At 35.3% G+C, this 17,799-nt stretch overlaps 1 protein-coding gene across 14 annotated transcripts in view; it reads right to left on the bottom strand.

Moving 5' to 3' along the window:
- EML1 (EMAP like 1) overlaps positions 1–17,799 on the bottom strand; it is a 303,648-nt gene that overhangs the window by 44,913 nt on the left and 240,936 nt on the right. For all 14 annotated transcript variants that reach the window (XM_072630249.1, XM_072630256.1, XM_072630253.1 and 11 more), the window contains 5 exons: positions 17,362–17,472; positions 16,492–16,587; positions 14,253–14,387; positions 10,502–10,601; positions 2,277–2,431 (listed from right to left, as the gene is read on the bottom strand). In XM_072630249.1, coding sequence (XP_072486350.1) covers positions 2,277–2,431; positions 10,502–10,601; positions 14,253–14,387; positions 16,492–16,587; positions 17,362–17,472 — 597 coding nt within the window. The remainder of the gene's footprint in view (positions 1–2,276; positions 2,432–10,501; positions 10,602–14,252; positions 14,388–16,491; positions 16,588–17,361; positions 17,473–17,799) is intronic.

Here is a 17,799-nt window from a genome sequence, read left to right on the forward strand (position 1 = left end):
GGTCATTTATTCAGTCATTCCAAATATAAGAATTCAGTACTCTCACTGTTGTAGCCCAGGTTCATTTCGTAGTCAAGGAATGAAGTTTGCTAAGTGGCACAGTGGATAGAGGGACGGGCCAAGAGTCAGGAAGATTCATCTTCTTGAGTTCTAGTATGGCTTCAGTCATTTCCTAACTGTGTGACCCTGAGCAAGTCACTTAACTTCCCTCATCTGTAAAATGAGCTGGAAAAGGAAAGAGCAAACCACTCTAGTGATTTTGCCAAGAAAACCCCAAATGGGGTCACAGAGAGCCAGACACAACTGAAAATGACTGAACAGTTTTATCACCAAACCCAATTCTCTCCATCGTGTGTATAAAGCATGAGGAACTTTCTCAAACAATTTGCTAAATTCTAAGCAAATTATATTTAAAACATTTCCAATGATCTGCCAGTCAGTAACCACATCAAAAAATAAAATAGCCACTTCAAGGTCACTTTATTTTTCTAGATGTTTTCTTTCCTATGTTCTAGAATTCTGTCAGGAAATCAGTTAAGCTGGTAGACTAATAATTTCCAGATTCTAGTCTTCACATAATTAAATATTATGACATTTTATTTTCTCGGTGCTGCCATACTTCTCTGGTTCTCCACAAGATTTTAAAGATCACTGAGAGTTTCAATGCTCAGCAATCACTTTTGTCAATTTTACCTAAGGCAATCTATTTGAGTCCAGTGACTTGAACTCATTTAAAGTAGCTAAATGCTCTCATGTTATTTCCCTGGATTATCAACTCCCTATTAGCTATTTTTGTTTTGTCTTTTCCATTCCAAAGATTATTTGCCTTGGGAGGGAAAATGCAAAATAAGAAGTGAGCGTGTGGGCAGTTACTATTGTGCTATGTAAATATTTTTATCCCTTCTTGAATATCCTCTTTTCTCTAACACAACTAAGAAAAAAAATTATTCCTGTCCTTAACTTCATGAGTCAGACTCAGATAATGCTGAGTTTTTGCACTTATAGAGGACCCTGGCTCATATCTACATTGATCTTCCTTTGCTTCTAATCTTCTGTAAAAGTTTTTATTTTCTTTGAAAGATCAAAGTTGGTGAATGAGTTCACTCTGCAACCCCATTGGTCTCTTTAGGTAATTGCCTTTTTCTTCATCAGAATTGTTTCTCTTTGAGCCTTCAGAATTTCACTGTTAGTTCATTTCCAGGCCTTCCATACTATCTTCCTCTACTGAATTTGAGTCTGTAGGATCCGGCCTGCTCTTTTGCAGAGCCCTCAGGTACATGACAGACTACGATGATAATGATGGTGATGATAATAATAATGGCTAGCATTCTTACACCTGGGCATATTAATAGCAACTATTTTACAGGGTTATTGTGAGAATCAAATGAAATTTTATACCTATAAAGAGAATACTTGGCAAAGCTTAGAGCACTATATAAATGCTAGTTATTATTTGTAGATTTGTTTTTGCTTCCACTGTTGTTCACTGTCTTATGAGGCAATGGCCCAATTCAGAGTTCTTCCTGGGAAATTTCCAAAAAAAGAAAAAAAGCTGAAACATAACAAAATTTCAGAACCAAAGAATTTGAAGACTTACTTGGAATTTACTGTAATAGACTCTGGTGTGGTGAAACCTCACTTAGAAGAAGCTGGAAAGTTCTCTAATTTCCCCATTCTATCCTCCCCCTCAGGACCTCTTAGGGGTAAAAAGAATCTATTTTTCCTTCGATATTGCTGTGCACCTGGTTCACATCTTCCCTGAGTGTGGGGAAGGTCACTTAGTTAATATGTAAAAGGAAGATAAAATTACTTGCTAAAACTCCTGTTGGACCTTAAAAATGCATTAAGCAGCCTTAAGATGATAATATAAATTACAGAATTAAGTGATTGTTAAGAAAGGAGTTAGGTCACCAGAGAAGGTAATAAAGTCTACAAAATGAAAATAGTAGAAATTATTTTCATAGATATAACTTAATGGGAATAATGACCACATTTAAATTAATAGTTCATTCTATTATAACAATTTTAGAAGTAATAAATTTGTAACAACTTCAAATTTTAAATATTTATTAGTCACACTAAATCCTCAAATTATGATTCTACAAAAATCATATGTTATACCCATTTAACTTCCTCATGGTTATAAAGACATACAATTTTTTTTTTCTGAAAGAACAACTGCATTAAGGACTCAAGGACTGTAAAATGAAAGACTATGTCAAAAAAGCACTGCTGTGTTCAAAATGAACTGTAAGTCAAAAACTCTATAGTCTAACCTCTGTTTTATGAAGTTTTTGATAGTTTCCATTCCAAGAGATGAGTTTTCTGTCTTTTCCTCCTCCTGATACCAGTGTGCCATCCCTTAGCATACAAAGTGCAAAAATGCCTCCCTCATGTGCCCCTTGGACTGCATAGCTTATTCTATTTGTACCTACACAGACAAAAAAAACGTTATTAGGACATTATTTAATGTAATGCATTTGACCACTTACAGACATTATTTAATTTTTCTTCTGGACTATCAAACTGCCAGCTGTACAGACTGTTATCACATAAAATTTCACTATAACTCACGTTTATATGGTACTTTATAGTTTAAAAAGTACTTTCCCCATCATAGCTGTTTGTGGTAGGTCGTACAAGTGTTATTATTCCCATTTTATTTAGAAGAGTACCAAAAAAGTCTAGTGATTTGCCTGTGATCACACCGCTAGCAAATGTCAAAACTGATATGCAAAACCAAGACTCCTGAGTTCAATCTAGCACTCTTTTCTACTTCATAGAGGTATCTACCTCCCAGCTATCTTATATAGTAAATAATAAAGTGCTCAGTGCTCTTTGGAACTGTAGAAAATGGGCTTACTGTACAAAGAATCGATTAACATAAGAAAAATTATCTTCATTGTGACGGATCATCAAGCAGGCAGTCAAGAGAAACTTCGGCATCTCCATTCCCAGGGAACTTCAAGAAAACTATGCCGTTGATGGTTCAAGTAAGATAGGCCTGTAAGTCATGTGGCAACTCAGTCCCCATGAATCAGTAACTCCTCTACATTTTACTCCATGAGGTGTGATAAAAAGGGGATAAAGATGGAGTTCATGGGGCTTTCTGCTTTCTTAGGTACCATCTTCTGAAGGGAGGAGCCAATTCCCAGAGTACTGTCTGGGAAGGGAATGGCCCTAGGTTAAAATGCCAAACAGTCCAAGTTCACTTTTCCCTCCCTCACCGTCCTCTTCTATTCTTGGCATTCCCATTGCCTCGCACCATAGGCACCTAATAATTTAATTCAATTAAACAAATATTAATTGAGTACCTACTGTTTGCAATACAACATTCTTGGTGCTAAAGATACAAAGACAAAAACGAAAAAGCCTCTGTGCTCTGAAAGCGTACGTTTTCCTGTGGGGATACAACATGTATAGATAAATAAACACAAAGTCATGGGAAGGGAGAGGGCATTAACAATGGTGATAATAAAAACTATATTATTTTGAGTAGGAATTGGCACTTAAACTGACCTTTAAAGAAAACTAGGGATTCTGAAAAGGGGTGAGGAGAGAAAGTATTCAAGGTATTCAGGACAGTCTTTACAAAGATAGAGAGACAGTAAATGCAATGACAAGTTCAATAAAAGCTAGCAAGTCAGTCTGGCTGGAATGTAGAGCTTGTGATAGGGAGTAATATGAAATTAGTCTAGAAAGACTGATTGAAGTCATGCAATAGAGGGCTTTAAATGTCATGTTGGAGAAATTGTATTTGATCCTAGAAACAGAGGAGAGCCACTGAAGATTTGTGAGCAAGGAACTGTGCTCTTATCTATGATTCAGGAGGAAAATTGGCAGATGTGTTGAGAAGGATTGGAGAGGCAAGAGCCTGGAAGCAGGGGGATCATTTATTGGGTTATTAAAACAGTCCAGGTGAGTGATGAAGCCTGAACTCTATGTTAAAAACACAAGCCATTTAATTTTTTTCATGATATTATTTAATACCTGCTATATCTTTTCTGGAAGAAAATATTTATGGTATGTAGGATACTGTGCAGTCTATAATATCAGGAATGGCCACTGTGTACAATGGTTTTTAACTGTTTTTATTTGTTACAAGAAAGGAGAGTATGTGTTGGAACCAAGGAAGATATAGTGAAAAATGACTGTGAGGCAAAAACAACAGGCATTAATAAGACTTTTTAAAGAAAAAAATTAAATTAAGAAAAAATTTTAAAAAATTAAATAGGAGTACAATGAAGATTTTTTGAGCAGTTTTACTTCATAAAACAGCAAGAAGTAGTAGGCGAAAATGAGTGTACCCAAAGCTGGATAAGAGACCCAACTTACCACAATCATACTGGGGGCTTTTAAGAATGACACTGGAAGGAATGCAACAAACATAAAAATAGGAAAGAGTTTAAAAGATTTTTATAACATTTTTCTCCTTGATGACAATGGAGTCAGCATACATGGACTCTAATGTCCCAGGACCCCAATAGCTGAATGAAGACTCCAGAGAATACAATATTCCATTGTGGTTATTGTTTGATGATTATAAAAAAGCAATTGATTTCATATGGCAAATATTATCTTAATGTTTCCCTTCTAACAAAGTATTTTCTGTTGATATGTCAAAATCACAGGAGATTCTTTGAAAGACATAACAGCAGAGAATTTTGTTCAAGGATCCCCTGATTATTAATATCAATCAAGGTATCAAACAGGGAGGCATATGGTTTTTTAAAGTTGTTTTTTAGATCTTTCGTCTAGATGGTGAAGTTTTCCAGATGCTCCTGTTTCTGGATGACTCTGTGGTAACTGTATGAAGTCCTGGAACATTACAGTCTCCTAAATGAGATGTATTATATTTCATGAGTTTTGACTAAGTGGTCACATAGCAAAAACCAATGAAGAAAGTCCATTACCCAAATTATAATATGCATTTGGATGGACCATCAGTACACATATCATAGATAGACATGGCACATAATAAATAGAAAAGGGTGAACTAGATTGATTGGAGGAAAAGGCAAAGTACTTTTCATTACTCCAAACTTTTTCCTCAAACAAAAGCCTGTCTTTTTTATTTAGCAATAATATTCTGCCATTTGATTTTTCATGTATACAAATCATGAAATAGCAGTCACTCCATAATTAAAGTTGAGGATCCACCAAGGGAGTAGCACATGTTGGGTTCAGGCAGGCTATAATATACTACCAAAGAAGAATTTTGCAGAAGTGGTATAAAGGAGATCAATAGAGAGATGTATGGCCAGAAAAAAATGAGTTTGACAGGAAGTAATGAGAAGGGATAAATGATTGATAGTCTGTGTATTTCATTGGCATCTATACAATGTTAAGAGACAGAGAGGAAGGCCCCTAGCATGTTGGGTGGATCTCCAGGGTAGAATTTACAGGAGGCCAGAGAAGGGCTGCAAAAGATAGGTAGGCACTGAAGGGTTATGATCTGAACACAGATATCAGAGTAAGGAAATATCAAAGAATTTAAGAATTATTGAATATCTTTTTTATTATGGTTTGAATATGTAGTTCTAAAAATTCTTGCAATATAAACTTGATTGCACATAATAGGTGTTTATTAAATGTTCACTGAACTGAATAATAATCTTATTATTAATAACTGTAGATTTAAAACAACTTATTTCTTTATAGTTTCACTGGAATTTTTGAGTAAATATTTTAAGGTTTCTGTTTGGTCTAGATCTGTGGTTTTTTTGGTGGGAAAGGAGCAGTGGGGAATGGAACAGAATGAGCATTTACAGAGCACCTGCTGTTTGCCAGGCACTGTGCTGAGCACTTTTACAAATATCATTTCCTTTGATCCTCAAAATAATCCTGAACAACAGGTACAATCATTATCCCCATTTTACACTTGAGGACACTAAAACAAACAAGCTTGCTCAGGGTCACACACTAAGTGAGACACGCTAGTGAGTGTCTGAGACCAAATTCTTCCTGTCTTCCTGTCTGAATCCACTGCACCACTAGTTCTCTCTGGTATAGGGAACTCCCTGTGTAGAAACTGTCCTTTTTCTTTTGTAAAAAAAAGATTACTATTTATTTATTTATTATTTTATTTTCACCTAGTTACATGTAAAAACAATTTTTAACATTTATTTTTAAAACTCTGAGTTCTAAATTTTTTCCCTTCCTCCCTCTGCCCCTTCCCTACTCCTCCATTGAGAAAGCAAGCAATTTGATGTAGGTTATGCATGTGTAGTCATGGAAAACCCTTGCATAATAGTCATGCTGCCAAAGAAAACAGAAAAAACTCAAGAGAGATTAAGAAAGTAAAAAAAAAGTATGCTTCAGTGTGTGTTCTGATGCCACCAGCTTTTCCTCTGGGGATGGACAGCATCTTTATCACAAGTCCTTCGGAGTTGACTTGGATTGCTGTATTGTGAGAATTGCTAAGTCCTTCACAGCTGATCACCTTACAATATTGCTGTTACTTTGTACACAGTACATTTCACTTTATATCAGCCCATGCAAGTCTTTCCAGGTTTTTCTGAGAGCATCCTGCTCATCACTTCATAAAGCACAACAGCATTCCATCAGAATCATATATCACAACTTGTTCAGCCATTCCCCAATTGATAGGTATCCCCTCAATTCCTAATTCTTTGCCCCCCAGAAAATAGCTGCTATAAATATTTTTGCATACATAAGTCTTTTTCTTTTTCATTTTTTTAAACCTCTTTTGGGATACAGATCTAGTAGTGGTTTTGCTAGGTCAAAGGGCATCCCTGGTTTTATAATCCTTTGGGCATAATTTCAAATTGCTCTACAGAATCAATTCATAACTCCACCAACAGTGCATTAATGTCTCATTTTTCCCACTTCCCCTCCAACATCTGTCATTTATCTTTCCTGTTCTATTGACAAATCCAATAGGTATGATGTAGTCCTTCAGAATTGCTTTAATTTGCATTTCTCCAATCAATAGAGAGTTTCTAGTATTTATTCATATGGCTATAGATAGCTTTCATTAAATCATATGAAAACTGAACATATCTTTTGATCATTTATCCATTGGGGGATGGCTTATTTTTATAAATTTGACTCAGTTCTCTATATGTTTGAGAAATGAGGCCTGTATCAGAGACACTTACTTCAAAATTTTTTTCAGTTACTGTTGCTAACTATATTTCCCTCCACCCTATTTCCCCTCCTATTTGTTCTATTCTCTCCTTTCACTCTGTTTTTCCTCAAAAGTGTTTTGATTCAGATTACCCCTTCCCTAATTTGCCTTCCCTTCTATCATCACTTCCCCCCTTCTCCTATTTCCCTCCCTTCCTACTTTCCTGTAGGGTGAGATGGATTCCTATCCCCAATTGTGTGTGCATTATTCCCTCTTTGAGCCAATTCTGATGAGAGTAACATTTACTCACTCCCTCACTCCCCCCCTCTTCCTTTCTATTGTAAAAGCTTTTTCCTGTCTATTTTATGTAAGAAAATTTACTCTGTTCCACCTCTCCATTTCTCTTTCTCCTAGCAAATTCCTCTCACCCCTTAATTTTATTATTTAGATATCATTCCTTCATATTCAGCTCACACCTGTGCCCTCTGTCTAGAGATACTCTTAATGACCTTAGCAATGAGAAAGGTCTTATGAGTTAAAAAAATCATTTTCCCATGTAGCAATGTAAATAGTTTAAACTTATTAAATGCCTTCTGATTTCCCTTTCCTGTTTACCTTTTTATGCCTTTCTTGAGTCTTATATTTGAAAGTTAAATTTTCTATTCAGCATTGGTCTTTTCAAGAATGTTGGCAAGTCATCTATCTCATTAAATGTTCATTTTTTTTCCCATGAAGAATTATGCTCGGTTTTGCTGGGTAGGTGATTCTTGGTTGTAATTCTAGCTCCTTTGTCCTATGGAATATCATATTCCAAGTACTCTGATCCTTTACTATAGAAGCTGCTAAAACTTGAGTTATCCTGGCTGTGGCTCCATGATATGTGAATTGCTTCTTTCTGGCTGCTTGTAACATTTTCTCCTTGACCTGGGAACTCTGGAATTTGGCTATAATATTCCCAGCAGTATTCAATTTGGGATCTCTTTCAGGAGGTGATCAATGAATTCTTTCGATTTCTATTTTATCCTCTGAATCTAAGATATTGAGGCAATTTTCCTTGATAATTTCTTGCAAGATGATGTCTAGGCTCATTTTTTTAAATCATGCTTTCAGGTAATCCAGTGATTTTTAAATTATCTCTCTTGGATCTATTTCCTAGGTCAGTTATTGTCTTCTATTTTTTCATTCTTTTGATTTTGTTTTATTGTTTCTTGGGTTCTCAGAAAGTCATTAGCTTCCATTTGCTCCATTCTAATTTTTAAGGAATTATTTTCTTCAGTGAGCTTTTGGCCCTCCTTTTTGATTTGGTCAGATTCTGCTTGTTAAGGCATTCTTCTCTTCATTGGTTTTTTGGATCTCTTTTGCTATTTGGCCTAATGTGTTATTTTCTTTAGTGTTTTTTGTGTATGTCTTTTTTGGCAAGCTCGACTCATTTTTCAGGATTTTTCTTGCATCACTTTCAATTCTCTTCCCAGTTTTTCCTCTGCTTCTCCTACTTGATTTTCAAAATCCTTTTGAGCTCTTCCATGGTCTGAGACCAATTCATATTTTTCTTGGAGGCTTTGGGTGCAGGAGCTTTGATTTTGTTTTCTTCTGAGTATGTTTTGATAGTCCTTGTCACCATAATAAATTTCCATAGTCAGAGTTTTTTTCCATTGCTTGCTCATTATCCCAACCTATTACTTGAATTTTAACTCTTTTTTTAAAGTAGAGCTCTCCTTTCAGTATGAAGGATGAACTATCCCAAGCTTTAGGGGTTTTGTGCAGCTGTTTTCAGAGATACTTCTAAGGCCCTGAAGGTTTTCAGTTCTTTCCAGGTAGTATGATGTAAGGTGAAGTGTTAACTACTCTTCTGGCCTCTGCTTTGGTCTGAAGCACTCTTTTCTATTCTGGAAGGTCTCCTCTCTATCGTGGCTGCAAGCTCTGCTATGCTAGTGTTTTTCCTCACCCTGGGACTGCCTCCCCAAGATTGTGACTCAGATCTGAGTGTGGGCAAAGCAACAGAATCCTGCCTTAGTGCTAGCAAAAAGACACCCGTAATCTCCTTCTGATGAGTTCATTATCTGTGGGCTGAGAGCTCCAGAAGTAGCCCCTGCCACTGCCACTGCTGGTTCAGTCACTCCTAACACCTGCTCCTGGTTTTTTGTGGCCAGGGATGTGCTGATACAACCTGTGCTGCACTGGGCTCCACTCTCACCCAGTTGAGATGGATCTTACCTGCTGACCTTCTAAACTGTCTTTGGCATCTTCGGGTCTAGGGGTCTGGAAACTGCCACTGCTATCAGTGATTCAGTCATCCTGAGATCTGTTCCAGGCTTGCTGGGGTCTGGTCTGTGCTGCACAGCTGGTGCTGAACTGTGCTCTACTCTCACCCAAATGTGCCAGACTTTTCCTCCTGACCTTCCAAGTTGTCTTGTGATGGAAATTTATTTCACTCCATCTTTTTGTGTGTTCTGCTGCTTGAGAATTTGTTTTGAGTCATTACTTAAAGGTATTCGGAGGAGTTTGGGGGAGAGATCAGATGAGTCCCTGCCTTTATTCTGCCACCTTGGCTCTGCCCTGAGAGAAGTGAGAAATTATCCTTTCATGTAGGTCAATAACTTAAATCCCCCTTCAGATTATCTACATGGCTCTGGGCAAATCCTTAGCTCTTTTGTGCCTCAGTTTTCTCATTTATAAAATGAGGGAGTTGGACTTGATGTTTTATGAGGTCTTTTCCTGCTGCAACTTATAGTCATAAAGAGTTGCGTGGGGGCACTGAGAGGAACTTACCCATAGTCACACAGCTATAATATGTCTGATGCAAGACTTGAATCCAGGTCTTTCTGGCATTTTGGTTGGCCTTCTATCCATTAAGTCACTTTGACTTTAGCTGAATTATTAATTCTACTGAATAGTCAACCAAAACTTGTTTACAAGTATTATGTGTCAATTTTCTAGTGCCTCCAATTATATGGTGCTTTTCATCTTTTTTTTAAACCAGACCTATGATTTCATCAGTGGAAGGAGCTCTGGGGAGGAACTTACTCTAACAATGGCAATTAACACCTTCTCTACAACTTGTAGTCTGAGCGAGTTGTTTGGAGCACTCAGAGGTTAGGTGACTAGTCTGGTAATCCATTACTAGAGTAATGAGCCAGTTTGTTTTATCTGCAAAATTTCAACTCAGGTTTGTTTGACTTCAAGGTCAGTTCTCTATCTGTTATGTCATGCTGCCTCCCAGTGCTTTTTAATTCCCCCATTTAATATGGCATTTGACTACAAATATACTTATATTAAATTTCACGCAAAATCTTCACTGAGCTCAAAATGAACTTTGTTAGAATACTTCCTAATATTCACTGTATTAATAACATTACTACTTTTTAAAGTATCAAGACAACATTCTCTCTCTCAAAAAAAAATTTCTCTTACCTTTTCCCCAAACTAAGATGTTGCCACTTGAGTCTCCAGTAATAGTATCACCATTTTCAGAGAAAGTCACACAGAGGACAAACTTTGGCTTCTCTTGTTTCTACAGAGTGATATAACCATATATTTTAAATTAAGAGATTGTCTTTTGGTATGTTATTAATCTCATAATGAAATTATTGTCATGTAATTTTTGTGAAACTCAAAAATTAACAAATTATACACATATAACCAGATAGGCTATAAGGTGATAGGTGATAGGTGATAGATATTTTTGGCTACTATGACATAAAAGTCCAGAAACTATATTATATAGGGAGATTTTACTCTGGGTGGGATAGAAGGATAATTTATACCAGTGCATTTACAAGCTCTTAAAGAACTACTGAAGTACTTTTTAAAAAGCAGCTTTTATGTGTACTGTGCTGTTCTCCTGAATAGATGTCATTATAGCATCACTTCTACCTGTACTTGCAGGTGTCAGTTTGAAATGCAAGAGCTAAACTGATACAAGAAACAATCAAACAAACAAATACAGGAAAATAAGGGAACAAACAAGTTAGTATTGAATTAGGTGGGAAGAGAATCATGTGAACAATTTAACTAAAGAAAGACAAAGTAGTGAATGAAGAAATCTAAACAGAAGGACAGGATTACCTCTGGACAGAACTGGGGCAATCAGAATAGGACGTGAAAGAATAGTTTTGGAAGAAGTTAAGTTAGTCTGAACACTCAAGAAAGATATGAGTGGGAAGAGATATCTTTGAAATTTCTGGAGATCGTAGTCAGAAAAAATCTTTACTTCTTAATATCCTAGAAGTTGAGAGAGAATATCCCAACTTGATGACAGAAGTTAGGTAAAATGAAAAGAGGAAACAGGTTCCCAGTGAAGAATCTGAATTGGTATTCTAGCTGAACTTGAGAAGTTGGAACAGAGAAGCATAAACTCTTATTTAACTTTATTAAGTTTTATTTAAGACATTACTTAAAATGGGTAATACTGGCTTCTATACTATGTATTTATAACTTTGCCAATAATATAGGTTATAACCTGATATATTATATGCATGTGTGTGTGTGTGTGTGTATATATATATATATATATATAATCTGTAGTTAATATATTATAATTAACCAACTGAAGTTATTGACTTTTTTTGGTGAAGGAGACAAATTGATGGGAATTATGAGGCACAGTCTAAAGAGCAAACACCATTACACATTTTTTTAACTCCTTGAAAGAATGAAGGCAGAGAACAAGACTAGCATTGAAAGCAAGAAAATTTTCCTCTGGTATTTTTGTGCATGGGTCGGCAGATCACTTTCCTTACTGTGCCTGTTCTCTACTTTTCCTCCTTCATTAATGGATCTTTAGCAACTAGTGATTAGATTTGAGACACTCCATGCTTTGCCTTAGTCTTTTTCATTCTATTCTTATCTGTCCTCTACCCCACCTTATTACCCCTTTCTCCCCTCTCAAGTACCAACTCAATAAAAACCTCAAAGAAACAAGTTTCTAGAATATTTTTCATTAGTAAACCCTCCATGACTTCCTAACACTTGCCAATCATCTAAACCAGTAGTGACAAAAATCAAATAAAAATGGCTGCATATTCATTTTGAAAACTACAAATTAACATTACATGTGTTGTATTTTATTTTTATTTACTTTGTTAAACATTTCTCAGTTACATTTTAATCTGTTTGGGAAAAGTCACCCATGAGTTTGTCACTTCCAATTTAAACTTCTATGTCACTGGAATATATCTGGGCATGAGTTAGAGGTAGAAGAACCTGATCCTAAAGTTCTGATTATTAAATCAATAAGAAACAAGTTGATTAGCAAACACCACCAGAAGCAACTCCTTAAAATAAGAAACTATATTTATATTCAGATTTCCAAACACAGAGCTAAGAAAATCTTTGAGATATGTGACTTACATTCAAGTTTCTTTTTGGAAAGCATCATTTGACACTTGGTTTGTACTTTATTTTACCAATAATTTTTGTTTTATTTTTCTCAATTAAATTAAGCAAATGTTTTAAAATGCCTAATGTACACATGGCACTCCTAAAGTGAAGGGGCAAAGGAGAGATCCAGACAGTATGCTCTAAAAAATCTGAAAACAGGAAATTACTTTTGGCAAGGATGAGTGGTATGGGGGGAGGTCAGGTAAGGTTTCATGGAGGAAAAAATGTTTACGCTGGGCCTTAAAGGAAGAAAAGTATTTCAAAAGGTAGAGATATGAAAGATTATCTTTCAAAGCACTGAAAAGATACACAAGAGAATTTATTAGTTCATGAAATTTTACAGGGCCTCTTACTTAATATACTAACGTAGTCACCTAAATAAATCATTCTCCTAGGCCTCTGGTCCTCGCTGCCCCACACAGGGGTTCAAAATCACTTCCTTTTCTTCACTAGAATCATATTACCTGTACATAGAAAAGCACGTTAGAACTTCCCTCTCTTTAAATCCAAGTGTGGTAGGACTAATGAAAATCTCAAATCCACCATTTAGAAAAGGTCAAATAATGATTCTTAGAGATCAGAACTGACTTACTGGTTTAGTACAGACACAATCAATCAGTCAATCAACCTAAGTATCTACTATTTGTCAGGCATTATATTAAGCACTAGGAATAAAGGAATAAAAGGGGAAAAGTTTCTGCCTTCCAGGAGCCTATACTGGAGAGAGTGAGGGGGAGTGTAGTGGTACCTGTGTGTGGATAATATATGCACACATGCCCACACAAGTACATATACACAGGTATGTGGACGGATGTACATCTGTATACATATATACTTCATATATATGCCTTGTGTCTATACATATACATATATACATACATACATATATATATATATATTCACACACACACAACACGAATAAAAAGGTAGTTGGGGAGGGAGAGCGTTAGCCGCTGGGAGGCAGATCAGTAATGTCTTTGTGTAGAAAGTGCTAAGCTAAGCCTTCAAAGAAAGCTTGGATTCTGAAAGGTAGGGGTAAAAAACGAGTGCATCCCAGGCATGAGGGACAGTTAGTACAAAGGCAGGGAAAGGGTGATAGAACTTCCTATATGAGGAATAAATAACAAGGAGGCATAATAAATAACATTTCAGCATAGCTGGACTGCAGAATCTGTGTAGTACTGAGTAAAATTTTCAGAAAGCTAGGAAAGAGCTAGGTTATATAGAGCTTTAAACACCAAATAGAGGAGTTTGATGTTAGAGGGAATAGGAAACCACTAAGTTTATTAAGTTGAGGAGGAAAGGTGACATGGACAGAATTATGTTTTAGGAAAATCAATTTGGCAGCTTTGTGGATAACATGGAGTGAGGCTTGAGGCAGGGAAACAAAAGTCCAGGTGAGAGTAGATGAGGGCCTGAATCAGGGCCATGAAGAAGTGACAGGTGATGATGGGATGTGCATAAGAGACATTGTGGAAAGAGAAGGACAAGCTTGGTCAACCGATCAGACAAGTGAGAGCAAGTCTAGGTGACTATAAGGATAGTGATGCCACTGACAGAAATAGGTAAATTAAGAAGAAAGGTGGGTTTGAGGAAAAGAGATTGAGTTCTGTTTTGGGGATGCTGAGTTTGAAATATCTGTTTAGAATATTAGAAAGATAAAACTAAAACAGAATGCTAAATATTATAGTAGACGTTAAACACAGTCTAATCTTAATTACTTCTTTAACATTTGGTCATTAATTTCATTTTATTAAAGGAAAAAAATGCAATTTAACCTTACCTCAAATAATCCTTGTTTTTTAATAAGGGAGTTTCCTTCTAATGTCCAAAAGTAAAGATGTGATTTTCCACATGTAACAATAATATTGGTGTCCGTGGGGTGGAAATCAGCAGCAAATACAGCTTCATTAGAACACTTTAATAAAAATGTAAAAACTGAATGCATCAAACCATATTAACTACTAAACATAAAACAAAGAATTTGAACTACAAATCCAAAGCCAACTCATTAATGACATTATTCCTTTCCCTTCTGTTGTCTTATTTAATTGAGCTGATCATAAAATATGTATGTCATAAGTTATCAGAATAGTATACATTGATGGCAATGTGGTAAAGAAGAAAACCACATTGAATTTGGAGCCAGAGAATCTTGGTTCAAACTCTCCCTGACTACCTGGGTAAAATCTGAGTAAGACCTTTTTACTTCTCTGATTCTCAGTTTTCTCATTTAAAAAATGTGGGTGCTGAAATAGATCAGCTCTGAGTTCCCCTTCTAATTCTATATCCAGTATTCCATAAAACCATATCAGTATTTTTTCAGTTAAAATGGGTGACTCAGAATGTATTCTAAGAAGGGAAAGTGTTTCATATTTAATTTTCTACTTTTTGAAAGTTCATTTAAACGTTTTCATTGGGTTTATGACTATTAGGCACACAAAAATTGCTCAATTTAAGTTATAGATGAGTTGCTGGTGTGCATGAGGATCCTCCCCCATCAGGGGGATGAAATCACAGGTCAATAACATACCTTTCCCCCACAAAGAGCAAACTATAGTTCACATTTATATATTCTGTCACTTCTGTCACAACAAAACTGTGAGGAAGCTAGCACAAATATTATCTCAATTTCTCAGAAGAGGAAACCAAAGCATAGAGATTAAATGATTTGCTCATGATCACATGAATGATCAACTAATAAGTGGCTAAGCCAGGATTTGGAACCAGATCTTATTCTAAATTTAGTACCCATTTGTCTACATTATGTGCTGATCTGTAAGAAATGTAAATAATTACCTTTCTATACACTAAAAAAAATTTTCTAAATAAAATATTTGCTATAACTAAAAAGCTTAGGATATGCTATCAAAAGCAACAAACTTTTCTTTCAGTATCAAAAATACCCAAAACAGCAAGTTTTGTATTTAATAAGTGCTAGAAACAAATGTTTGTTTTCTAACTATTTGGATATCCAAGTATTTTGAATGTTCTCTTTGTCCCTTCCCCTTATATTGTTAGTGGAAAAAAATGCTGCCCATCCAAAACATTTTAATAGAATTTGCATTTTTGTATGAACATGCAAATATTTTTAAAATGCTGTTTAGTTTTTCTTTAATAATCTCATTTAAATCTCATTTACATTCCCCAAACCTACTTTTTAAAGCTTTAAGAGGAATAAGAAAGGACAAGGCTTATCCAAAAGCAAATTTAATAACTACAATTTATTTTTTAAAATTCCCTCAAACTAATGTAAAGAATTATAAAATTGTATAAACTAGTACTCATAGAATGAAAAACTATCATCCGTTACTAGATACTTTTTGTTTGCTCAGTACTGTGCTAGGCACTGAGAATAAGAAAATTAGGAAAGAGCAAGCCTTCATCCCTGCTCTCAAATAGTTTATAATTAAAATGAAAAAAGTACCTAGAGAACAGTTATAATGAACACATAATCAAATAAAAGACTGCATGGCATAATTTATGAGTTTTAGGCTAGTCCAAAAGAAATTAATGAAAATTTAAAAAATCATTACAGAATAGGTTTCATTAGAAACAACTTTATTGAAATGTATATTGATGGAAAAGTGGGTTTTGGATCAATATAGAAGACTTATAACCTTTCAGCAAAGTGCACGGGCTAGGTATATATCCTGCAAGCTGTAGTTGGGTGAAGGACAAACCAGCAGGCATTTCCAGATATTGAAGATCTTTTCATATATTCTATTCTATCAGTGATCTTCCTAGGTGGTTACAAATGAAAAAGAGGGAGAGATCCTCGGGGATATTGAAAATGAAAAATTTACAAGACTTATTGGCTGAATTTGGAAGGAGAAGAAGGAGGCAAAAAAGATTCCAAGGTGTCTCATCTGAATGTCTGAAAGAATAAACAGCTTACTATCAGAAACAGAAATGTTAAGAAGGGGCTTAAGTCTAAAGGAAAAGAGATCTGATAAGTTGGCACCATGTATGAGGAATAATGTCTTAGTGCAAACAAACGAATGCATGATTTGGGATAAAACCTTGACATCTGCCAGTTTTTCTTCTTTCTGCCAATCCCACACAGAAAGCACATGGTCATTGGAGTCATCTACTGCACAAAGATAACTTCCTCCATTCTGAAAAACAAAGTTAATCACAGGAAAACTTCAAATTAACGTGAAAAAAGGTTGAATACTTTCCTTTTAATACAAAGTTTCCTAATCTTAAACTCATGACTAATTTTGAGATTATGAGTCATACCTGTAAAATGAAGTTGCTTTGCCATGGAAAAATGCATTGCAAAATAACAATCATAATAGGCCACATTTTGACTTTTATAACAAGCCATTTTTAGAGGAAGAATGTAGCCTGTATTTGGCCCAATATGGCTTTCACGTTATTCAGTGTCTTTGGTACTTGCTTACTTAGTTAGAAAGGGTGCTGGCAGGGGAAAAAAATAGAATGGTGAGGGTGCAGGAGGGGAAAGGGACATGCATGGGACACCCTTTCAGTTTTAAATGGCTAAAGAAGGGTAATTTTGATTCCCAGTGCCCAAAAGAAGATGGTTTCCAATTCACATTAGCAGCCCTCTTTAAAAACTAAGAAGCCTACAGGCTTCTTACATTTACACATAAATGCTTAACTTTATGGCATATCCTAACATCTATAGTATAGAATACATACATACATGCAAAGTATAAAATATATCCATACTGTAGTATATAGAAAAGTATAGAATATTATGGCACTATAGTATGGTATGGAATAGATTAGCATATATAACACATACTATAGCATAGAATACATACAAATACATTTAAGTCTATAACTAACACATTTAAGAATACATAGATTTAAGTATATGCCATATTGTTAAACACCTGATCAGTTTCAAGCACCTATATACTTACAGATTTAGAGAAAGCAATACAGGTGACTGCCCGGTCAAAAAAACCCATTCCAATGACATGTAGTGTATTCAATGTGACAGAATCCCAGATGCGTACATGGGGGGGGAGATGCTGTTAAAACAAAAATATTGAGATGCCAACTTATGACAGATTTGTCTGTTTTTTCTTGAAGCTGAAAGAATTTAAAAGGCCATTTGAGCAGTAATATCAACCATGATAAAGTGACTTGTTTATAAATTAAAATATTTAATTAAAAATTAATTAAAATATTGCCCAGAGTACTGGGCAAACAAAAGAATTATAAATTAAAATACTAAAATAAAATTAAAATATTCAGTGCATAATTTATTAACTAAAATACTAAAATATCTGCCTTTTGAACACAAGACAAATCAAACACTCATTTTTCAAGGTTATCACCAAATATGGCCTATTTAT

This window comes from Notamacropus eugenii, chromosome 1, assembly GCF_028372415.1.
Source record: "Notamacropus eugenii isolate mMacEug1 chromosome 1, mMacEug1.pri_v2, whole genome shotgun sequence".
In the NCBI taxonomy this organism is placed as follows: Eukaryota; Metazoa; Chordata; class Mammalia; order Diprotodontia; family Macropodidae; genus Notamacropus; species Notamacropus eugenii.